This window comes from Macrosteles quadrilineatus, unplaced genomic scaffold (genome assembly GCF_028750875.1).
Source record: "Macrosteles quadrilineatus isolate MER2022 unplaced genomic scaffold, UCM_ALF_1.0 Scaffold_1__1_contigs__length_201487025, whole genome shotgun sequence".
NCBI lineage: Eukaryota > Metazoa > Arthropoda > Insecta > Hemiptera > Cicadellidae > Macrosteles > Macrosteles quadrilineatus.
Window position 1 is genome coordinate 67,522,347 of NW_026542594.1, and position 27,261 is coordinate 67,549,607.

A 27,261-nucleotide genomic window follows, 5' to 3' on the forward strand; every position below is an offset into this window, starting at 1 on the left:
CTCAAGCTCCTATAATTTTATTGCATTTTAGTATGTTACAAATCGGAGCTCCAGTAAACAAGATACATAAACAAGATTTCACATTCTTGTTTATGTATTAAAATGAAAGAGGAATGTATGAAATGAAATACATGGTATTTCACCTCAATAATCCCCAGTTAAATGGGTAATTACAATAACTAAACGAGTAATGTTCAACTAATGCCCAATTAGAATGCTTATTGGCACTAATTACCTCATTGAAATGCTCCCAATCATGGAAATATTGTAATTGAAGTTAGTTGTTGAAATTGTTGGTTATAACTGAATAACTCTTCGTTGCATTAACAAAACGTAACAATTCATTACACCACTCTTGTTGTATATGGTACAATGGTTGTGTTGAACAGTGGAATCGATAAAAACTGTTTATTACTCCAAATTATATTTTGTGGGAGACTAAATTTAGTTACTCCAACTTTTTAGTTACAGTAATAATAACGTTACCAAAAACATCACTCAACTCTACACTCATACTTCACTCATATTCGATTTGAAATACAGCCTGTGGGGAATTGATAGTTGTGTAGTATAGTGTAAGGCCTAGCAGGGTGAGTTACTGTGTAGAGAGGTGGTTAGCTGTTGGTATTATGTAGATGGTTTAACATGTTTTAGCGCATTTTCCATATAAGGAATAAGCTATTTTGTATTGTGGTGTATGATTTAGGTGCTGAGACTATGTGTGTGGTTAATTTAAAAGGTGGTTGACCCGGGTCTTGAAATCAGACCCTAGCCTGTCTGAGCTCTAACTTGTGAGCTGCTACCATTATTTATTAAGATATCTAAAATGGAAACCTAGGTGGGGAAAAGAGGGCTCAGATCTGTTACCCAGACCAGAAACCAAGCCAAGCATACGTTGATTACAATAATAATTAAATTATTATTATTGAAACCTTCTTAGATAATCAATAGAAAATGTGGTTTACCTAAATGGCATGATGATTGTAAATTACGTGTTGGCAACTAAAACTGATATAAAATTTCACCTGATTCCAAAATATTTTCTGGCATAGTCAGGCATTTAGCCAAATCCTGATTTTTCGGCATGATTAGGAAGGATTTGATCGTTAGGCAAGACCAATAATATACATTAAGATTACTATTCTTTCAAAGAAGGGGCGAAAGCCTGACGGCTTCCCTCTTTAAATTAACCCAAACCTTACATCTGACATTATGTTTGTATACTTAAACTAAACTTATCTCCGGTTGCATAATGTGGATGAGTAGTCTGGATAGTACATCATCGTTAAAAGTCCGGGACGAGAGAGAGCGTTTTTCACGACCAAGGGAAGTGCAAATTGTGTGAAAAGAGAATTCATCGTGGAGTCACCTCCCTTTATCGTTGTTTCTGGGTATTGCCACAGTTTTGACTACAAGGAAGCCGAGAAACCATAGAGGGAAGCTGAAAACCTCTCGACCAGTCCGGCTCGGCTTGGCCCCTAGTAGGGCTATAGCTAATTTTGATTGACCAAACACAACAGAGACCATAGTCCAACCCCCCACCTCAAGCGAATGAGTAAGTTATTTGGGTAACGGTAGCCAAACTATCCCGGTCAAATTTAAGGCTGTTTTTGAATTTCCTTGTTGGTTGAGCTTATGTGGAACCAATTCTTGACTGCGCGTCACGGACGTCGAGTGGATTGAGTAGCATTCGGTACTCCTCGCCAGGAATATGAGAGGAGGCTTCAGTTCTGATTAGATGGTTCTTGTCTGTAAGTTCAAATAACGTAATGATTTAAAAACGTGTCGCTAACCTATTGATCATCAAACTCACTCCGTAATATTGGAGGTAAAAATTGTATACAGTAGTAATAATTTAGCAGAATAACTGTTACTGTTTAAATTCGGTGTTCAATTTGCTTTATTTTGAACGACAGGCGTATTACAGAAAATTACTAATCATTTTAACCCGCAAAACAATTTTCAAGTGCTTAAAATACTTTTTAACTGTCCATAATGCAAAACGTTGTAATGGCAGCGTGGTACAAGCTCTGCCCTATGTGGAGTGGTGGAGGGTGACACGCTGTGGATCCATTTAGTACCACAAGTGGTTGTGGTGTGTGGCAGTGGCTGTCCATGTAACACTTTGTCTGGTTATTAACATCACCCATATAATTGGAAACATCCACTACATAATCAAAATGCATGTTATTTAAATCCATATAATTTGTATTATAAAATGTTTATCAGAGAATTTGCTTAGTAATGTTAACATAAATAAACTTTCTTAAACAATTTCCGATGGATTATATTCCACCGGTTATATAAGGTCATTTTAGTATTCATTGCATATAACAACTGCACATATCGGTTGTGACGAGCAATAAATTAACGAAGCGTGGTTTGTCAATAACTGTAGCACTCAACTGATAGGCACCGATGCACGTAATGGAATATTTAATGAAACAAAAGTACACCATAAATTTACACTCATATCCAGGCATACTTGGCTTAATATACCTACATTCATATGGGTGTCATTTCAATGTAAAGTATATCGTAAGTAGAGAAACTAATTTTCCGCCTTTTTAAATATAATTTAAACCAATATGAATTCCTAATTTTCTTAATTTTGTGTTTTTGGACCAATGAACATAATATAATCAGAGTAATAAGGGAGGATCAGTGATCAGTGATCTGGTCCAGACAGTGCTATAGAGCAGACCACCGTTGCACGAAGTGGAATATTTCTCACATGTGACTTAGGTACTTAGAATAATCACTGGGCCAGTTTGTATATTTTCAGAATAACTCTAGAATGCTTTAATGTGATAGCTAAGCTACCATAGGTAGGGTTAGATTCTACACTACCTTTTATTAATATCCCTACCATTCCAATGAAGAGGCCTGTAGGCTTCCCCGTTTGGTGTTAACCTAGTACCCCATTTGCTACGGTGAGTATTTAATTTATGGTACAGATGATATATTTGTGGAATTATAATGAACCACCTCGATACTTTGCTTGTGTACTCGTATGAGTAGGTGGGAACACAGACAAAGTATGAACAAAGCAATGTTATGCACGGACCACACATCATTACACAGACACACGGCATCATCCACTAAACCTATCAGTGGGGAAACGTGACGTTTATATGCCTTTGTGTAATCATAGAATATCATACATGATTGAGAAACTATTCAATTTCTGCTCAATGAAAAATCTTTTCAGGAAACCCAAAACACTATTCTATTGAAAACATCTATGTAGTGGTGTTTGGCCGATTTTCCTTGTTTTGTCTATGTTATACAGTATTTAAATGTTTTAAAGAGGATAAAACTCTATAGTAAAACGATATCAACTCCATATGCTATATCACCTGTATTGAGTAATGTATCTGTCAAGAGTCGTAATTATACAATACTTCGCCATGACTATTTCTTCAAACAGTAGCCTATATTTATTAGTGGTTGAAAAAAAAGCCTAGGATCATGAGGTCTGAATAAGTTGTCAGATTTTATGTTTACTTTTGCTATGACTCGAACAGAAAGACTGAGTACAAGTTCCTGATTAGTAAATGGAAATTTAGTCATAGAAATTAGACAAAGTCGAAGTCTTCATTACACTAGCGAATAATGAAATATGAAATATTGGTAGTTCGTGTTAAAACTATTTCCTACTCTATTTTTGGTTGCTAACCAAGCTGATACAGTTCATAACAGTTGCTCACTAGCTCACAATAAGTCATTCTATTAGTTTGAATAGACGAAAAAGTTCGTGTATTTGACGGAAATCAGTAATTTATAGATCAGCATAATCTGCCGGTAGTTCTCATCATCAACGACGATTTTTGTCAAAATAACTGTTGAAAACTTTAATATGGAGATGGAATGTCTAGTTGTATCAATAGTCAAAGCTTACCATCATATTGGCCAGTCACCTCCAGTTTGCTGAGCTGGCATTGTTGGATAAGTCAAAAATATTATTTTTCCAGCATTTCTTTAATTTTATAGTATTGTATTGTTATCGTAGACTTTAATTAGGTAACTGACATACTCTGATATCACAACAGAGTAATAATATGGCATTCTCTATTCATTAATAAAGTGTTGTTGATCCAATAGAAACATTTTGAAGGTATTTTCTCTCATAAATATTATTGATAATTTTTTGTTTTGTAACCGGTCAACTTTTTAGTGTTAAAACTGACAAGCACGTCACTAGCAGTCCCATATGTAAACGTGATGAAGAGTTTCTGTGGGACTGGACAACATGGTGGTCGTGGTTGAGCATTATAATTACAAACCGTTCTCTGAGAGTTTTGTTTTCGTTACTTTATTTATTAATATGTCTATTTATTGTTTTTATTAAATGTTATTATTATTATTTATTGGTTGTTATCTTGTCTTAGTAGTTAAATATTATGTAAATTGTGATGTTGTGTGTACCTACCAAGAAGACTGCATGGACTTTCTAAAATGGACTTAAAGATTGATGCTGCATTGTAATTGGGCTCTATGCCTGTAATGTAGTATTGTTATATAAATAAATAAATAAATAATTATTTGCTGTTTGTGGGTAAAAAAAAACTAGAGCATTATTTTGACAAATTCTATAGAATATTTTGTGATCAATGTATTTCAAATCAGTATGACTATCAATGGGTCGGTATTGGTTTTAAATCTGGAGGTTTGTTTCATGGCGTTGGGATTAAGTGCATATTCTAAATCTATATTGAAGAAATAGTAGTAAGGTAGTACAAAATTAAAATGACAAATATGGATTCTATACTATGAATATTAATTATAAGTTCATATCTGGCCACCTGGTTTATTTTACAACTAGTGTTTGTTAAAGCTAAGAAACTGGAGTCAATGGAATTGGCCGTAAAGTGTTTCGGCTTTAAAATATTCCTGCTGATTTCCCGAAGAAAATAAATAGTTTAAAATATAATTTCATGCCGTTAAATTTGTTTTGTTGTCGTTACCGAATCCCATAATATGTTTCACTACTGACCCTACAATCTACATTTTTTACATTTTACCAATTGCAATGTAAACTAATTATAATTATAATTTATTATTGTGTTGCTGGAGAAATACATGTTGCATTTAAATAATGGCCATAGATGAACGTGTGCAATTGGATTAATAGCAAAACCATATTGAGATTATATTGGGAGCTAATTTATAAACGTATTTTGACCTCTAATTTATAGATGTACTACATTTAAATGTTGTGAATTAATTCGCTTTATTGGCTAGTTTTACAACTCACTAAATCTTTACTAAGAATTCACTAAATACTAATAGGTCGTAAGGGATAGCTCTAGCCCTAGGCTGGAATATACCCTCACGTATACTCTTGTACACTCTTGTAATATCTGTTCCTGATGTTGAAATCATGATAGTAACTCTGTTTGTTAATATTAATAATTTTTCCTTAGAACAATATACCACCATATGCATGTGACATGTTTATGTGGACTGACATTTATATATATATTTCTAACGTTAGGCCTACTGCGTGTGTAGGGTTGGTTATTATTAAGCTGTGGTGACAGTTACCATATATAATTTCAGTTTAAAATATCTGTAAACAATTGGTCTATTCTATCTCTAGAGTTAGGTTGCATAAAGCTATAACAAGTTGGGCAGGTAACATAATTTGACTTACGTAGCCGTAGTTGGATGTCAACGATATGTGTATTTATTTATTTACTTATTTATTTCAACTGTTTTTCCATTTAATACAGTTTGGTACTAAACTAAATTAACAAAAATTAACAAGATGGCAGAGATTGCAATGATAATAAATACAAGCTAACAATAAAGAACTGGTTTACCTAAGAACTATAATAAATATCAACAAATATGCTCTAATTTAGTAATAATGGTAACAAATGATGGACAAAAGCAAGCAACAATAACAACAATTACACAAACAATTTTACAATCTTTTAACGTCTCTCAACGCAAGTATACAGACAGGAAACAATATACTTAGTAATGTAAACATATTTGATAGGTTTCATGAACAAGTAATACAATTACTGTTCTGGTTTTAGAAAAAATAAAGGTTATATTACAAACAAAAACAAATAGCATAAAAAATGAATTTTTTGTGTTCCGTATAGTTTGAGAATAGTTGAAAAGTTTGAAAGTACATATAGGCTACTATTATTTATATACTCACTTCTTTTAACTAGTTTAGATATTTATTACCTCAACCCAACTTGAGCCGATGAGGAATTTAACATTTGAAAAATTATTTTTCATCTTCTTGTTCGTGTAACGCATAAACGTAATATGCAGAACTGAATTAACTTTTAACTGATTGAATAGTGCATCAAAATTCTTGAGTATAGTAGGCTATTATCATTATTTTTTGGTTTGAAAATTCTATTATGATTATGCTGCATTGTTCTATCTTGTTCGCATCTTTACTTAAATGTTTTATGTGCGTGGCAGTAGTAAGAATAATCATATAAATAAATAGTGCGACATAAAACTACATTGTTGCTAATGTACATAATATTTCTGCATTTCTGAAATCGGTGCGTGAAAGTAGTGTTGTAGGGCAAGTTGAATTACTTTTGTCTCTCAACAACTTTCTTTTCGAGATCAACAATTAATTGTTTTGCGTTAGCAAACAGTTTAAAGACGGACTATGAACACTACAATTTAGTTAGAGTTTTTTTTACGTTTAGCAAACGTTAAACGTTTTTTTTTTTTGGTATTTTAACCATTTGAAGGTTCCGCGTGTGATAAATGTTTTAGTACGTCTTAAATTAGCGTTAATAAATTGTTCTTCTGTTGATAAATATGCATTTTCTTGTGTAGATTATATACACGATTTCGGTATTTGATGCCTCTGAATTCTGATTAAAATAACACAGTTTATCTATTAACCAAGACTTTTCTCGAATATCATACACTACTAATACAATAGTGTAATTAATTTTTTTTTATCAATATAAACTGATTAGACTATTGAGCAGTTTAATATGAAATCTTTTAAAACAGAAATATTTACTGCACAGTATCTGGTATGTTGAAGTTTTATGTACCTTGGGTACTAATTAAACTTGGCAGACTCTTAAGTACACATTTCGTAGATCTTATTAAACACGATTGCGGTCTCATAACCCATTTCCAGCACAGCAAACTATTTTATTTTAAGAAGAATTTAAGGGTTTGGCACACAAAAAAATAAAAATAAACACTCGCGGTGCCAAATAGTAAATTTCAGAAAACTGTAACCTCTTAAAAAATGGAGATTATTATACATGGAAAAAGAAACTTTTTAATATCTAAAGGAAGAAAAGTTTCTCAAGTACGTAAATGCTGAAGCGTTCTAAGTGGCAATTACCAACCCCCGGATAAGGGCAGTGTGTCACGTCGGTAAAGACAACACACGCCGTCGCCAATGGGCGGTTGATCGTGTTAGTAATGATCCGTCTAGTGGCGCTGTGCGCGCGCGAGCGGTAACTCTGGGTACTATCAGTCTCCACAGTCGCGCTACGACTACACTGCGACTACTGTACTGCCCCACCTCTAGCGCGTCGTGCCGTACACTCCCGCGCTCGGCATGTCGCTGCCGCTCTAACTAACTTCAAACTTTGAAAAACTTAAACAAGTGATTCAACTGTGAGAGTTAAACTTATATAATAAATTGTGCGATGCTCTAGTGACATCCTGGTAAAGTGGTAGTATGGATCACCTCGGCACGATGGTTAGGTTCTCCAGCTTCCTACTCATACTATTATTCACTATTTTTATGTTTTTCGGTAAGTAGTAAGGGAGTTTAAAAATAAATTTTAACAAGTTCTTAGGTGTTAAAAACTTTTAATAGTAAATGCACTACACATTAGAAATTGTACATAAATCGGGGACATACCGGTAGGCCTACACATTATTGAACTAGCCGAATGGTTTGAAATAAAACTAAATAAAACACAAAAAAAGTCATAATAATTCTTTAAGATTCCTTAACTATCTTGAAACTCTGTAGGTATATTAGTTTAAACTTATCATTCAAAAAGTACGAAAATTAATAAAGTAAAAATAAAAAGACCGTTTTATTAAGTTAATAAGTATGATAAAAAAGTTGCAATGCATAGTAGGCACTATATATATATAGTAGTGCATAAAATACTTAAAAAATTCTATCGATTAGTTTGACTCGATTATTTTTAATAATTTGTTTTTTTTATGCGTATAGTTAACACACTTTTAACAAATACTCAATGAAATTAACATACTGGTATAATCAACCAAAGTTTGGAGTTATTTTCTAAATACATTTTTGTTGTAATTTTGCGTTTACAACAAAATACGACATCTTATTTTTGCACCTTATTGGATTTTATTTGGCTGGATAGACAAGGCTTAAAAATATTATGAATATTTCTATAAGAAAACCACTTAACTGTATCCACATGGGAGTTTTATCCCTAGTAACACATGTCTCACAATAATATACAGCTTATGTATAGGAAAATAATCACTCTACTGTGATATAAGGAACTACTGTACAATTATGAATTATTTATGTATGTACCTTTTCATGTGTGGACGTAGGAAAGTAACTTATCTCGCAATAAAGGGTTTAAAAAATATTCCAGTAGAGTAACTACACATAATTGGCTATACTTTATAAATGTCTCGCTCAGCTCTTAACCAACTTCTTCTAAGCCAGATTTCTATAAAAGATCGCCTCCTAAATAATAGGCAGACATTAATCGCACAGATCTCGATAAATTATTTTGTTTTACTTTGTGTAATGCTTCGGAACGAGAAACATTTTACAAAAACGCGAAACATTTGACTTGGAACGCCAAAGCTCGTAACTTATGTTTTAAAACTGAATTATAGTAAAATACATCTTTGAACAAAAAATACACATTTTATAACTTGAAAAACGACCAGAGAATATCTCTGTCATACTTATTGTGTAAGTAGATGGAACTCAGATCTCAAAAACAAGATTAACATTAATGTCTTGTAAAAATAATTAATTATTTTCAAAAAACCTAAACTGGGCTTTAGAGAAATGCATTTGTAAAATGTATTAAAGATAATCCGAACCACTCTTAAAACATAGTCGGATAATACCCACGCCCCATTACGAACAAATACTTTACTAAATGAAAGCTATTAAATGCAAAGGAATAATGTTCTAAAGTTTAGTTGGGGTTGTAAGTAAAGGCTAAGTAAGTTGTGTCTTATTTGTGAAGTGGTTTGCACTTAATAAAAATACTACCCAAACAATGATTTAAAGTTAAGCAATATATTTGAGTAGATTTTCATTCAATTATTTCATATGCAAACAACTTGTCTGATTGCATCAATCAAGATAACTGTATCAGTACCACTTAAATAAGAAGCGGCGATACACGCAGTGTATACTCTGATAATGTAGGTTGCCCATTTCACGGTGTTATATTAATCAGTAGTTTCAATCTACCATAGATTTCAACCTAGTCCATAGACTAGGTTTTATTGATGATTTATTATAGATGATTTATAATTTAGGTTTTATTGGTTTTAACCATGCGTATTTATTTATTTATTCATAAACATGAATTCATGGACATCTCCATTTTACAACTATACAAATCAAAAAGTACAAAACTCAGGATGGCTAATATTGTAAACAATTGACAAGAAGAACAAAAAAGAAAACTTTTTTGAATGAATGTGAAATAAGCATATGTGTAGGCCTAAATAAAATTAAAACTTAACATATTAACAGTCATTACAACAATGCAAAGTGGAATTACATTATACAGTGTAAAGCTTAAATAGTACAACGTGAATGACTAGAAAAACATAGCTAATAAACCAAACAACAATAAGAAATTTGGTGCTTATAGACTAATATATAAATTCAATTAGATATGATAATAATGACAAACCTGCCAGCTAAATTGCAACTGAAAAATAGCAAAAGTAGACTAATATAAATTAATTTAATACAACAACAACAACAACCAACCAACCTACAAGAGAACAATAAATAACAACTGACAATAAAAAAATTCAATTTGACATGTATTGACAGCATCAATAAACCTATAAATAAATCAAAGTAACAAAAAAAAACAAAAAAATCCCAAAATTATCTAAAAATAAAAACCCTAATGCTGCTTTCAAAATGTTTGAACATTTCTGGCAGCAATAGTTTGCTTTTGTTTGTTATAATAATTGTTTGAACAAACTTTAATTAAAGATTTAAAAATAAGATTGTGTGTAAAATTTTAAAGCTAGGGTAAAAAAGAAACTTCCTTTGATGAACTATATTTTTGTCATGCCGCAACAATCATAATTCACAATACATACATTTCATGCATTGCTACCCCTGTCATGGTTTCATTTTTGTTTTGTCGATATAAACAAAGATTTACATTTCAATTTATCAAAATATTGTAATGGGGTTTATGTTTTAGAGTAATATACAATACGATACGACATTCTTTATAACGGTACATTATAGTTTATGTTAATTGGGACAATATATTTTTAAAAATCATCAAACTAATTAATTTAAAAATAAAAAAATAAGTTTATTTAATGGACTATAATGGTCTAGCTGATTTGTTGCCAAAAAGTTTTGCTCACTACGCATGTATTGAAAACCGTAGTTTATTCAGCTGTGGCAAGATGAAAAATGTATTTGGATTAGTGAAACAGGGATAGAAAAACTAAATACACTATTTAAAGTATATAGTAGAACTTCATCGTTTATTTGATGAAACTGGTGCTTCTTCAATGACTTCTCACTAACGAAGAATGTACTGTATTACAGCAATAATGCGGGAAAATACATTGATTGTCTTTTTGATATTGGTTTAACAAATCAGAAGTATATTTTATACCTTGTACACACTTTGTTACAAACCGCTTATTATTCTAGCACAAGGCCCGAGAAAACGTTAGGTATATGTTCTAAAAATAGACCACCAAAGTAATGACATTTAAAACTATGTTGGGCATGGTTAATCCCAATTATATTTGCCAACGTTACCCTTAGCTAATCAATTCAAATAAGTTACTGATTTTAGATATAATGAGCTTAGTGCGTTTTTAAACAGTCACTTGGCATTAGGACCCTTAAAACTCTTCGTAATTTAATGCGGGTGGAAAGCACATTTTTTCTCTACAAGCCAAATACCAATTATAACATGATTGTTGTAACAATACAAGTTGGTTTTAGTGAATTAAGTGTAAAACGGTTGTTCACCTAATATACATTATAATTTGGTAAAATAATAGACCAATGGTTGTATTCTACCAATACAAAAATATCAAATTCTAGTTCTTGTTTCAAAAATGTCTTTCTAAGGGAATTACAAGATATTAAGCAACTACTTGATGTGGAAAGATTCTAATATTGATTCCCTTATTTACTCAAGTTCACTGATCACAATAAAAAAATTGGGGTTTTTAGAACTTAGTACGTTATAGACCTTCTAACTGTCAACAAAGCTGTACAAGCCCCATTGCTGTAAAAGCTATTGAAACTTATTTGATTTTCCCATAATATAACGGACAAATTAGATTTTCAAAAAGGTAGCGTGACCGATTTTGGTTTAAATTTAGTATGGTAATGTCCTTATACCTCTCTTAACAAATGGTACAACCTCCATTCTGTAAAATTACTGTTTAAAGTTGCTGCAAAATTTGTGATTTCCCCCTAAAATATTATTGAGCGGAGCGAGCGAAGCGAGCGAAGCTCTTATACGTCGACTTTTATGCATTTCGTAATACGCAAACTCCTCCTAAACGGCTGAATCAATCGTTTTCAAATTTTGCATGGTGATAAAGACCATATCGGTGAGTGCCAACATCTATATGGCGTTAAAAAAGTCTCTCAGGAATCCGCCCCACTGGGTCTCAAAGTTTCAATGTAATCCTTATGGAAGCAGTATTTGACACATAAACAAAGACATATGATCAGCTGTTGACTTTTGAATGCAGTAAATACATAAATAGCTGATAGCATTATTCCACAGATATTAGAACATAAACGGTGGTATGGATCATAAATATAATCAAATGACGACACTAGCTTGAGGTCCGTGACGTAGGAAGTGGTGAAGTAAGTAGTAAAGGTGAGCTGTCTGGAGCGTGGAAACTGTTTAAGACGATAAGATTTAGGTAGGTATCTGCATTCCTAAAATTCTATGGGAAGGGAGGAAAACGGGTCTGTGACGTAGGAAGTGGTGAAGGAAGTAGTCAAGGCGAGCTGCCCGGAGTGTGGGAGCTGTTTATGACGATTAGATTAAGGTATCTGCATTCCTAAAATTCTATAGGAAGGGAAGGAAACAGGTCCGCGAAGTAGGAAGTGGTGAAGGAAATAGTCAAGGCGAGCTGTCCGGAGTGTGGAAACTGTTTATGACGATTAGATTAAGGTATCTGCAATCCTAAAATGCTATGGAAAGGGAGGGAAAAAGGTCCGTGACGTAGGAAGTGGTGAAGGAAGTAGTAAAGGCGAGTTGTCCGGAGTGTGGGATCGGTTTATGACCAATAGATTAAGGTATTTGCATTCCAATAATGGTAAGAGAAGGGAGGTAAACAGGTCTGTGACGTAGGAAGTAATGAAGGAAGAAGTAAAGAAAAGTTTTTCGGAGTGTGGGAATTGTTTATGACGATTAGATTAAAGTATTTGCAATCAAATAATGCTAAGGGAAGTGAGGTAAACAGGTCCGTGACATAGGAAGAGATGAAGGAAGTAGTAAAGGCGAGTTTTTCGGAGTGTGGGAACTGTTTACGACGATTAGATTATAGTATCTTGGTATCTACAATCTTAAAATTCTATGGGAAGAGAGGGAAACAGATCTGCGACGTAAGAAGAGGTGAAGGAAGTAGTAAGGTGAGCAATGTGGAGTTTGGGAACTGGAAACCGTATGTAGCAGTTAGATTAATGTATCTGCAATGCTGAAATGCTATGAGAAGGGATGGAAGCATGTCCACGACATAGAAAATGGTGAAAGAAGTAGTAAAGGCTGGCAGTGCGGAGTTGTGGGCAATGGTTGTGGCAATTAGATTAACGTATCTAAAATACTAAAATGCTATGGAAAGTGATGAAAATAGGTCCACGATGTAGGAAGTGGCTTAGGAAGTAGTAAAGTATGAACATATTGTGAGAACCATCTGTGGCAGTTAGATTAATGTATCTAATACTTCAATGCTATTTTAAGGGAAGGAAACAGGTCTATGACGTAGGAAATGGTGAAGTAAGTAGTAAAGGTGAGCTGTCTGGAGCGTGGAAACTGTTTAAGACGATAAGATTTAGGTAGGTATCTGCATTCCTAAAATTCTATGGGAAGAGAGGGAAACAGGTCCACGACGTAGGGGGTGGTGAAGGAAGTAGTAAAGGTGGGCAGTGTTGAGTGTGGGAATGGATTAATGTATTTGCAATGCTGAAATGCTATGGGAAGAGACTGTAGACTGCAGGTTAAAATGATTATGAAGCACGAATCGTTGCATATTTCGATACGTATTCAATCGTTTACAATAGAAATTTACAACTGAGTTGACAACAGCTGAGTTTTACTCCATAGAGGCTAAACACGAATTTTATCCCCTAAAGAGTAAAAATGCTACTTTAAACCCGCAACGCATGCATCAATGAAGACTTTCTACTGCAGTATGACGACAAAACAATATAATATAAACCCTTGATGACTCCGCTCAATTTTGTGGATGCATCTGCGAACGCCACCTAGTAATAATTACTCCCACCACTAACCTAACCTTCAGGAGTCTCACACTACAGGCTGGCTACCAGTGTGTAAAAGCATTTTCCCTCCTCTCCCTTACAAAAAAATATAAATACATAAAAAATAAAGAAATCACTAACCTAAGGCTAATGGAAGAAATTATGTGTCATATATTGCTACGGAAAGTAAATAAAAGAAACGTCTTATAACACTTAAAACATATATTTACGCTTATACTGTTACTCACAAGACGGTAAATATACAAAAAAGGTGGTAAGTGGTGATCGATTTCGATTGGACACTTCAATCATCATCAGACCCAATAGGTGTCATTCGCCTATTGGGTCTGATGATGATTGGAGTGTCCAATCGAAATCGATCACCACTTACCACCTTTTTTGTATATTTACCGTCTTGTGAGTAACAGTATAAGCGTAAATATATGTTTCAAGTGTTATAAGACGTTTCTTTTATTTACTTTCCGTAAATTTAATAACACGTACAATGCTGATCAAGAAGTTATTTATATATTGCTAATACCGTTTATTGATCTACTCGATTCTACAAGAACTATTTTAAAGCGGCATTAGGCCGGTATTGCACTATAATATTTCTGGGTCATATATATATATATATATATATATATATTATTAATTATATAATATAGGTATGGTTAAGAAATACTTTGAACAATTTTATTATTTTTGCTTTGCCACACCATTAAATTAATTTGATCCAGCTAATTAATGAGTTACAGTATCAATACTACTAAAGACGCCCTCTGCAATTGACTGATGAGCTATTAAACGCTTGCTTATATTTTTGTAGTCACTATTCTTTACACTTTACAGCATTTCATTTGCCTCGCAAAGCTAGAACTATAAAATATTGCGTGTTTTACGCAATTAAATTTGGTTGGAAATATTAGGTGTTCTCTCTAGGAGAATGTATGATCATAGACATAATTATGATCATAGTTCAATAATAACTAATAGTTGGTCCATTAGACTGTAATATTTTTCATCGCAGATTTGATTACAGATATATGACATAGAAATACAGTGTAATACCGGTCTTAACATTCTTGGTTAATTTGTTTGGTTATATTTTGAAGATTACTTTTAGAATTGTCTATTTGGCAATAAGAATAGACTCATTCCACAAGGGTGTAACTAGGGCCGTATACTATTGTTATAATAAACTATGTATAAACTATCGTTTTACTTGTTATTGTTAGACTAGCAACAGAGCCCGATGTTGTTAAATACAACGGTCTCTAGTAAAATAATGGCTATGAAATCTATACACCACTTTAGTCACTAATATTAATGGTACAAATTAAGCACATAACATTAGAATCACACACTTAAAATAAGGAACTCACTTTAAACACAAATGCAAATTGTTAACAACAACATTCAATCAAAGAAAAATCAAATAAATAACAATATAACAATAAGCTGTTAAATTAATTATTAACACATGTTTTCTATGATTACGTTATGCATAATGGTAAACGAATTATTGTCATCTATAAAATTTATCGGGTTTTCTTTTCCGAGTCAGGTTAGCTCTTCTACCCGGCCGATTTTCATAATTTTGGCATTAAACTATGGACGCACCACAGATTTGCCATCAAGCATTGGCATTCATTTTAACGTATATTTCGAGCTATGCACAAACTGCCTTCCTGTACATTTCTTATGGGAGTTAAATTTGTTTTTTTTTTCGAGTTCGTTTGGATCTTCTACCCGACCGATTTTCATAACTTTGGTCTTAAAATAAAGCTATGCAAGCACATGTTTGTCATCAAGTATCATCAATATTTTATCTAATGTATTACTCGACAAAACAATTTAAATTTGGTTTTATTTTTTACTTCAATTATAGATGTATTCCACCAGCTCTAAGTGCATTACCCTATATATGTTTTGTCTAAAAACCATGAAATGCCAGCTTTTATTTGAGCTATTGATTATTAAGATCGGACTACCTAACACACTGCTGAATCATGAATCAACAATAATTACAATAGTTTTAGAACTTATTTGCAATCAATGATACGTAACTCTATTTTTATTTAAGTTATTTTATATGTCTTGGTCTTAAAATACTTCTAGAAATAATGGTTTTCATTTGAGATATTGATAGTTTTAATCAGTTAAGTTCAAGATACTGTATCGTTCAATCGGAAAACATAAATTTGATTATATCTTGGATATGGAATTAAGTTTTAGATATATTTAATCAATTCTAGTTACGTTATCCTATTTGCCATTCTCCAAAAGATTATCCAAAGGAAGGTTCTTTTGACCTAAGAACCTTCAATTAAATACCAGCGTCCATTTGAATGATTGATTATTAAGATCGGGCGTACCTAAAGCACACTGCTAAATCACGAACAACCCAAATTGTTAAAAAAATTGAGATATTTATCATCGATTTATAGTCAACGATCTTGCTTGAAACCTCAACAGTAACTATCGACTTTGACGGGTTTTACCTAGTAAATTAGAAAATAGTAAATCTAAAAAAATCTAAACTTTCATAATTAATTGCAAATCTACACGAATTAGGCTTTCCAATGATCTATTAACTATTAAAATCGGTTCAGTAGAACTGTATATTTATTTGTACAAAGTTGAACAACAACATATTTATTTCAATATTTTCTCACAACTATATATAGTGAGGCTGCTTAACGTTTTTGCAAATAAATTTGAAATGGTGAGGAAATCGACCAAAGTGGAAGGTGATATTCTGATAGAGAATACAATTTTCTACAAATTACTACAATATATTTCTTGAAAATACTCAATAAAGGCAGCTTAAAGTTGGCTACAAATATAAACTTAAAAATATAAACTTGGAGGAAAAAGGCATTTTAAATGTATTATTGTTTTTTTTTATTTTTTCACCCAAAATATGTAATAAAATCAAACTTCCATACTTATTTGCAAATCTACACGAATTAGGCTTTCCAACGACCCATTAAGTAACAAAATCGGACCAGTAAAAGTCTAGATTTTAGTTGTACAAAGTTTAACAAAAATATATCTAATTCAGTATTTTCTCACCACTATAAATTTGGAGATAACTTAGTTTATTGCCAATAACTTTTAAATAGAGGAGAAATCGACCAAAGTGGGTGTGATATTCTGAAAGAGAATAAAATTTACTACAAACAACTACTATGCATTTCTTGAAAATACTAAATAAAGGCAGACAAAGTCTGGCTACAAATGGAAACTTGACAACAGAAACTTGAAAAAGGCAGTTTTTAATGTACTTTTGTTATATTTACTTTTTTACCACAAATATTTAATAAAATCACACTTTCATAATTATTTGCAAATTTACATAAATTAGGCTTTCCAATGACTAACTAATTAACAAAGTGGGTCTGTTATAAGTCTAGATTTAGTTGTACAAAGTTTAACAAAAATATCCTTACTCAATATTTTCTCATAACTATAATTTCGGAGGTTGCTTAGCTATTTTGAAAATAACTTTGAAATGGTGAGGGAATCGACCAAAGTAGAAGGTGATATTCTGAAAGAGAATAAAACTTATATACAACTAACATACAAAAACTATATATATGAACTAGCTAGGATTACTAATTGTAAATATATTACTGGTGTGGTTTTCACTATCAAGACAAAAATTACATTCTAAAATTGATTAATTTACTAAACCATAAACAACTGATCTAATATTTTTTTCTGGTAGAATGTATGATTGAGTATACAACAGAAGTTTACTGTTCTTGAATTCAGGGAAGCACAGCCTATATTATAATTTTTTTATATGACTCGTCGTATGAATATTTGTTGTTACAAATTGTACAGGGTGTTTTTTTTTTACTCCACTCAAATTAAAAGTACTATGAGACACATTTTTATAACAAAACCAGCTTATATGTGGGATACCTGTTTTCTTTAATTCATTGCCAATGAGCTGATATGCATAGTTATCCATGAGGTTTATTGTAATTGGGAATATACTGTAAATAACACAGAGAACATGGTGTTTCCCCAAGCCCGGAGAGTTATATAACAAAACTTCAAAAGTAAATTATTGTTTTTTTTTACCAAGAAGTTCCAGGTGTAATGCCAGTACCTAAAAATCAACTATTATTGACATGTACAAATTTAAGGAACCCGGATCCGTAGTAAAGTAACGTAGAACTTTTACAATACATACTTTATTTGAGCTTGTCAAAACACCATGTTGAGTTTTATTTACAATGCATTGTCAATAAAACTAAAACTCATAGATATCTATGCAACAATGCATATCAGTTGATCTAAAATGAAGTAAAGAAAAAAAAGTTACCTTCATTTGAATGTGTCGCACTAAATACTTTTAATTTGGATCGCGTTAAATAAAAACCTGTTTTGTTGGTCTACGTTTTTTGTTTACTACGGATCCTGGATTTTAAATTTGCTCATATAAATAATAATAGTTTATTTATTAGGCACTGGAAACAAAACTGGAACCTTAATCTCAAACCTTTCTTGGCATAACTATAACCAATAATTCACTTATAACTCTTCGAGCTTGATAATAGACGGTATATGATTAACACAATAGCATACAAAGGACTTCTAAGAAATTCATTAAATCATGATGAAAACTGTTTAGCTTAAACTACTTTACGTGTTAGAATATTCTAAGATGAAATATGGACACACTAGGAATGTAGAGTAGGCTATCCAGGAGAAATATATGAAAAAAAAACAATAACATAAAAATAATGCTTAAGAATAATCCTTGATATTAGCTATGAAAAATATACTAAAAAACGTAGTGCCTACCTGTACACAAATAAATATATTGTAACTAAATTACATCAACGTGCATATTGCACAGGAAAAATCACTCCCTATATAAGAAGGAATACTAATAATGAAGTTGAGGGTTGATAGAAGTTAATGATTTTTTTTCTGTCGGACGAAGGAAATAAGTATTCCTTACTTAAGGCTTACAAATTGAAAAGTACAAAATGTGAAATTGAACTCGGTAATTTGAGAATTGTTCACCCGATAAAACAATGAAATTAAAACAAATTTTCTGGGAAATATGATAAAAGGGATGTTAGTTAATTGAAATTCACGTTCCACTAGATCTTGCGACTGCGGAATGTTCCCTCGGGGGTCGGAGAGATTCCAAGACACTAATATTTAGCGAATTCAAAGTCTCAATCCCCCAGGAATCCAACGGCGGCTTAGTGAGAAGGGTGAAGGGCGGAGATGTATCTTTACAAGTTGTACAGATCGATTAACTGTAGCAAACGTCTTCATCATACAATTTGGAAATTATTTCTCTAGTTTTGCGTTAGGGGGGCCACCAGTTGACCGACAAGATACTTGGTCGTCTTGCCACTAGACCGTCTTTTTTAATTAAATAGATAAATACTGAAAACCAGTACGTCGACAAGTTATTTCATCGTCAGTCCAGTTGACCGGCCTGTAAATCTAAATTAGTATATACGAGAAACCAACTTGTCGTCAATCCTCCCGACCGACTTACCACTTGCTCGTCTTTTAGGTGGGGATGTGTTGAGCGGCAGTGCCAGCGGCGCGCGCAGGGCACTGCAGGCGTACCAACTTCTGTATCTTGTAGCGGCGGTTTTCATTCCGACGATTTTCAGCTATCACAATGCAGCGGACTAGCGAGGTTCTTATTACGTGTAATTGTTTGTTTCTCAATCGATATTTTGTTATACACAGTACAGTGAATATAAATAGGCCTATATTAGTTTACTTCAATGAAATACATGTTTTATTTAGCTAAATAAATAAAAATACGCCGATTGAACAAATAAAATTGTTACAGACAACAGGAAGTCCTTAATATGATCAAAAAAGTGTTTATCTTTATTAAAAAATTACTGAAATTTGTAAACTTACTGCTGGCGACAAGGGTGGTGCCATACATAGGTTTATCAATAAATAAGATAAACATGGACAACCTTATGCAGCTATAAGTCAGGAAACATTTGTAGAAACATTAAAAAGCAATACCAATTTATGAAATATGATAAAATATTTACAGGAAATGTTGATTACTGTATATACATCGTGAGTATCTCCAGCAGTTACACAGTTACAGTTATCTCCAGTCGTTTTGAAATAAATTCTGTATTACTTTGAAATTGCTCGAATTCGAGCAACATGTACACGAGTTTGAATATTAAATTAACTAACATATTTATGTAATAGGAGGGTCAAATATTGTTAACAGTGGTGAGGTAACTACCGTTACATTTATTCAATTGAGAGATAAATACAAATTGATAATACCGGTTATTTAAAGCTTTGTTGTCTATTTTTCCCTCTCTTAAAAAAATAAAATAAAGAATGAATTTAGACTTTTGGTGACATTAGTTTGTACTACTTCTCCTTAAATGACACTGCTGTCTTGGTAAGCAATAGTTATCTCGGTAAACTATTTATTTGCTGAAGTGCACAGTGTGCTACTTAGCCTGAGAAACATCTTTTGTTTTATGATTTTGTTGTAGGCCTATTGAAAACCTTGTCTAGAAGGAATTCCCATTGCCTGTGTTACCGGGGAGAAGTTTTTCTTAGTAAAGTCTGTAGACGTCTTCGGTTTTACACAGAAACATGTAATTATAATTGAAGAAGTACATGTTTTATCCTCTCACGTTGTTGCATGGACAATACTATGGTGATTCAATTCTGTGTACTTCAATTGTCTAACTGGCCCTAACTGACGCATCCTTGTTCTTTTTTTTACTAAATAATGTAGTCTTTACTTCCGTAGATCTTTGCGTTTTATTGTGTAACTGTCCTCAAGTAAGTCTGTGTTCTGAGTAAGTACTTCAAATGCACGGCACTACTGTATATTCAGATTTTCTAATGAACTAATATAAGGATAAAAGGAGTATAGACATGTATGTATGACAGAGTATGTCTACTCCTTTTATCTATGGTACTATTTCCAAGTTCATCTGGACGACCCTGCAAATCGTTTCTAGTAAAAAAAAATATTTGGTTTATGTTTATGAACTTGTATGAGTGTTGTTAACTAAAGCTAAATTCACATCAAATTAATTAATTTAATTTATTTTAATAGTTTTCTAATTAATTTCAGTTTTAAGAACATATAGTAAATAAATCCTTGTTGAAACGGCTGTACTATCCATGCACTTATTGTCAAACTATATGTTCAAAGATTCCTGGACGGCAATGTTATAATACTAGTTGGAGCAGAGGTACTGGATCTAGGGTTAATACAGTTTTGTGACGTAAGGTATATCATTGCAGAAGTAGTTAGCTCAAGAATTATGACGCGGATGACAAAGATTGGTAGTTTTTGCTATAATAATAAAAAAAATATCAAACCCCAAGTACATAAAATCATTCACAGTTTTTTTTCACAGTCTATTGAATAGCCTGCAGTTAAGTTCACTCAAATGAAGAATATAGACGTGACCAGAGTTCCAAACTATTTAAGTAACAACTGTTTACATGAACTATCCTAGTGTGCAATGTACTTATTGAATTTTCATTAGTAATATATCATGGCTATACCGTTTATGTAAAAGTATCAAAAGATAGTAAAACGAAAACGAAACAATCAACCAAGACCAGTGACCGAAACAAGTGTCGAGCTGGCAGCGCCGCGCCTACCTCGGGATTCCCCGAGGGCATTAATTCATCTTTGAAGTAACACCGGTAACACTGACTCACTGGCCGACACGGATACCCGCCTACCACCCCCTTTGTGTCGTCACCCTATGACCACCGGTTGGTCGGCCACCCATCCAAGGAAACTCTAGACATCGGCTAGAGTTGAATGTATACCCTCACCCACACCAGGGAATAAGTAAACTGTAGTAGTTTTCTTGTTTATGAAAATATTTGCATTAAATTAGAAAAAAATCATTTATTTATTTATAAAATGTTATTATTTTACAAAAAAAAAACACACTTTTACCCTCCCTGTTGCAGCAAACCTAAGTACTTGTTAAACTTATTCTATTTAAATATGGAATAACTGTGATATTTTCAAAAAGTCATTTTAGTGTAAATCCAATCAGGCAAATAGAAATTTGCTTAGTCTGCAGGTTTGTTGCGGTGGGGGTATATTTCGTCATAAACTCTTTTGCCACTTAAGAATCTTCAATAGTAAAGTGGCAACTAAAACGCGACTCCAGCGACCCAATTCTGGCGGCGCTCTAGAACTACCCGAAGGCCTTTTCCGGTATTACGCGTGCCGCATCACACAAGTAGTTTTCCCGCGCCCCTATTCAAACGCTTGTAGGCGAAGAAAAAGAAAGCGAGTTGACGACCGAGGCTAGGTCGACCCGATCGACTTCGACAGCTGTTTTACTGTCTCTCTCCCTCTCTCTCTCTGTCTTTGGATGTGTAGGGTTGGCGAGGGTTGTAAAATTGCTGAAAGTGAAAGGGACGTGGCTGGCGCTACGTTCCTAGTTTTTGGCCTCTTGATGCTAACACTGGGTCGGCTACTCGAGATCAAACAACAGCGTGTGTTTAGTACAAAATTGGGTCCACAGTCACATCTATACTTATTTAATACGCAAGCAGGATTTTTGTGACAATTATTCCTCCGAAACTACTGAACCGATTGACATGTTTTTGGTGTCATTGGAAAGAGCGTAACGTGAAGTTGTGCAGGAAACTTTCTTTTTAGGTAAATAATTAGAGAGTGAGGCCCTGGGACCCTTTAAAGTTTCGTATTTCTCCATAAGATTAACACGGGAAACAAACATTGTTTTGAAACTCCAGCTGTTGTCAGGAATTATAGTAATACCAGAAACAAAAGAACCCTCGGCCGTTTCGAGCCGCGCAGGTTTGAATGGTACGGCCCACCTACCTGCGCGAACCACGTGATCTTTTGGTTTCTGCGCAGGTTGTTTTGTTCGTGGTATATCTATAAATATTAATAATTAGTTGCTCCCCATGGAAGCATGAGAGTTCTGTAGAGTTTGTAGCCTACACCTTATTGTCTACAAATTGGCTAAATAACTTAGGTACAGTACATTATAAAAGCTGACAGACTTTTTATTTTGACTTAAATTGTAAGCTTACCATTTCCCGTCCATGGGCAGTTTGATAGTTAAAAAATAACCCTTTAAACTGGAATAGGACTGTTATGTAAATTGTGAGTATTTCCATTAGTTAATAATCTTTTAGTTGACTCTTTTAAAATCATCGGAAATTATGACTGTTATTAGTTTTTTAACAAGTCATTTGTTTATATGTAACTCCTGTACTTCTTTGCAATTGCTCGATTTCGAGCAACATGTACACTAGTTAAGCTATAATTTTATACAATAGCTAAGATATTCCACATTCCAACCAAATATCTGGCCGAAAGTAGTTTTTGATTGCATTTTAATTGAATAATTTGTAACGAATCGAATTAAACCACGAATCGGACATACCATGATCCGTATGTCAAAATGTATGTTTTAATAGGTGAGGAATCCGATTATGGTATTTAAACTTTCGAAAATGTATGGTTTAGGCTGTAGAGATAAAACTACGGTGAAAATCAAATATATAATTTAAACGATTTTTTGTGTTGAAATTCTAAAATAAAATTCTTAACTCCTACCCCAAAATATACCGATTCATAATGTTTATTACAACTATGATCGATGATGTAGCCATAAGGTCGATACAAATTCTTATATTTCGCGCGACGAATATGAAAATATATAGATTTTTATTAAGGAACGGATTGTACAAATATATTGATCCGTATGTCGAAATGTATGTTTTAATAGGAGAGAAATCCGATTATGGTATTTTTAAACTTTCGAAAATGTATGGTTTAGGCTGTAGAGATAAAACTACGGTGAAAATCAAATATATAATTTAAACGATTTTTTGTGTTGAAATTCTAAAATAAAATTCTTAACTCCTACCCCAAAATATACCGATTCATAATGTTTATTACAACTATGATCGATGATGTAGCCATAAGGTCAATACAAATTCTTATATTTCGCGCGACGATTATGAAAATATATAGGTTTTTATTAAGGAACGGATTGTACAAATATATTGATCCGTATGTCGAAATGCATGTTTTAGTAGGTGAGGAATACGATTTTGGTATTTTCAAAGTTTCGAAAATGTATGGTTTAAGCTGTAGAGAGAAAATTACGGAGAAAATCAAATATTGATTTTAAAAGATTTTTTGCGTTGAAATTCAAATATAAAATTCTTAACTCCTACCCCAAAATATGCCGATTCATAATGTTTATTACAACTAACTATGATCGAAATTTAAACTGTGTCTATTTAAACTGTGCGTGACACAATGATGATAATATCTTACTTTTGTCATTTTTGGCTAAGCCACTACGGATGATTATTGTCATGATTGTAATACTCTGTTTATTTCTTATGTACTGTACTGTAAAATATTTATGGCTGCTTCACCGCAGGTGAAGCCTTGGGTTGTATTTACTATGCCATTAGATAAGCTAATACGATAAAAATCAATGACAGCGTTATTAAGAAATGTAAGCATTTCAAGTTGATCGAATAGTGGAACTAATTATGTGGAATGTTTGCTGAATAGCATTAGACACTGTGACGTTTGACTTATTTCCAAAGTCAACGAACACTGATAACCAGTGCAAATTTTAATCCAATATACCATGTGGTCCTATTGTGGTTTAATGTCAAATGCTCTTTCATTTTCAAGATGAGCTCGCTCGCATCAATCAAACACGTCCTGGTTGATGTTCGTTTACTACGCTCAATCCGGATATTGTGGCTACACAAATACCAATAAAAATAATCAATTATAATCAGCTATTCGCTTAGTTAATTTTGAAATATTTAAATTGTTCAGATCAGACAAATTGACAACAAAAATTGCGTTGTAAAAAGTCACTATGAGATATTGCTGATGAAGGTATGCGAAGGGGTGGCAAGGTCATCCAACGCGGCTTCTCTTTCATCTACGCAGTTCTAGGCTTCTCTGGACTTCCCCAATACTTTCGTTCTCACGCCGATGAAGGACAGGTCAGGTTGATTGGAAATGGAAAGAAGTTGTAAAAGGTGCTTGTCATATTTATGATAGTCTCTATTCATTTAGGGCTTATAAGGGTGTTGTTAAGTTAGGGAAAGCAGACGCGGCGGCGTTCTTTTGTAGATATTGACCTCCCTAGTGGCAAGTCCCGCACCCGTGGACTTTCCCCGAGGCTTCGGTTCTCACAGTGATGTACGTCCAGAGAATTGTAAATTAAAACTGATTTATATAAGTTCCTCGTTATTTTTACGATAGTACCTTACCTATTCGGTGAAGGTTTTTAGGGGTGTTCTTAAGTAAGAGAATATGGATGACAGACACGGTGGCGTTCTTTAGAAGTGGTAGGTCCCGCTCCCGTCAACTTAAATATTTGAAGGGTTTGGTATTTTTTTTTTTTTGGAGCAAATATAAGCATTTGTCAATTATATAAGGCAAGGACTATACAGATCTTAGCATACACAGCATATACAGCATATACAGCATATACAGACATTATTTTCTTCCGCGTTCTCTTCCCATTGCGATTACTTATATAGTTAAGTCTTTTTTGTTTTACTTGCGATATCAGTAATGCTCCATATTTATTATGTTGCCAATTTATTGTTAATTTGTATTTTTCAAGTTTCTATGTTAGTTTTACCTGATATTCTCACAGCAATGGCCTTTTCGAACAGAAACAAGTAATATTGGCACGGGCTTGGAAATATGTTTCAAATCAGGCGAAAGTACTTGGAATCACACGATTAGCCGACATTTATGTTATAGAAAGGATTTCATGTGTTCTAAATAACAATCTCTCTAGACATCGCCAGAAGTTATTTTACCATCCATGCGATTCGGGCAACTTTGTCTAGCGATCCTTTAAGCTCATGATACCCAACATCTGTTGACCGTTATTAAGTCACTGGTATCGCGGTTGGTTAGTAAGTATTCCTTTGGTTAGTAATACATCATAAAACCCAAATACATTAAATAATCAATGCTCAATAGCATTCATAGGAATGCCATTTTCCTTTGTATTGTATTTTGTAATTTGTTACTCTAGTATAGACTAGTTGTTTCCAGTTATTATTAACTATACAGTACCTATTTAAAAATCATTAAAAAAATTTAATTACCTTTTAACTTCTCAATACAAAAAAGGAAGAATTTTAAGCGCTTAACTTTTAACTAACCGTAAATAAAAATCTTAAGCTCAATACTGTTTTAATAAAGGTTTTAACAGAGTAGGCTTAGAATACTGACTGACAGACCAGTTAAAATGTTTATCTTACTTTTAAAATGTTAAATAAGAAACTCTTCACATACCATGTCTTTTTATAAACACTCTAACGTCTTCAGCCAAATGACCTTGGTTTCGTTGTTCTTTAACCATTATTTTTAGATCATCAAAAGCGCGGCATCTTGAAATTGTTACGTACAATTCCCCATGCTGTAAGCAGGGGATGCAGCTCTAGCAGATAAAGACCAACTTTTCGAGGACGAATTTTAGAGGAACACTCGTTTTCCAGCTGAACTTCAAGTAATAATTTCAAGACTTCATCATTCATAACTTTCGCCATTAATCTGGTTCTATTAACCAGTCCTTTTTTTTGGATTTAATTTTCTTAGTAAAATTACAATTACACCTTTTTTGACATAACTTGCGAGGAGGTAAACCCTTATCGAGGAGGAAAATATGTCATTCTGAACAGTGTACAGACAAAACTCTAATTTTATTTGCAGATATTTTATATACAGCACCATTTGATTAACTGTATTTTTTCACTTCTATAACAGATTTCGTTTCTCATGACGCTTGATGAACGACTTATACACCTAATAACAACTTACTTAAATAGGCAATCCTAACGAACTACTGTTGCAGTAAACTTGACTGTTACACATGTTTGAAATTTACAACATCTTGCATAATTACAATACTTTGTGCCTGTTGGCTACTATGAATCGTTTGGATTAATTTAAGATATTAAACTTTTTTGATATAGGCCTACACAAGGTAAATTGACCTCCATGTTACCCAAAATTATACACAGGTCCTATATATATACTAGTGTACATGTTGCTCAAATTCAAGCAATTGCAAAGTATTACAGGGGTTATTTCAAAACCAATAACAGTCATATTTAAAAAAGTTTAACTCAAAGTTTAAAAAGAGTTTAAAAAGAGTCAACTCAAATATTACCATTGTGTAACTCAGACCCTGATTACCTAAATCCCTGATCTTCGTTATTGATAAACCTTAAGCATTCCGGCTGGTTTTCTCCTTCTCAAAATGCCTCGCTGTACAGGCAACACATGTCATTGATAGAGGGTCAAATTGAGAACGAAAAGTCTTTTAGGGGTAGTGTTAGCTCGCATTCGTAACCTAATAGTTGAGATTGTCCAGGGTCAGGTGCTGACGTGTACGCCTCCTTTCTATGTTTCGTTGTTGTCGCGTCGGAGGCATTTAAAAGAAAAAAACAACAAATAAACAAATTATAGCTACACAAAACAACGATAAATGCACAAATTT

The 27,261-nt window shown here is 33.1% G+C and overlaps 1 protein-coding gene across 1 annotated transcript in view; it reads left to right on the forward strand.

The window, feature by feature from the left end:
- Positions 1-7,427: 7,427 nt before the first annotated feature.
- LOC128983486 (uncharacterized) overlaps positions 7,428-27,261 on the forward strand; it is a 57,818-nt gene continuing 37,984 nt past the window's right edge. Inside the window, exon 1 of the mRNA XM_054402785.1 lies at positions 7,428-7,769. Coding sequence (XP_054258760.1) covers positions 7,694-7,769 — 76 coding nt within the window. The 5' untranslated portion in view covers positions 7,428-7,693. The remainder of the gene's footprint in view (positions 7,770-27,261) is intronic.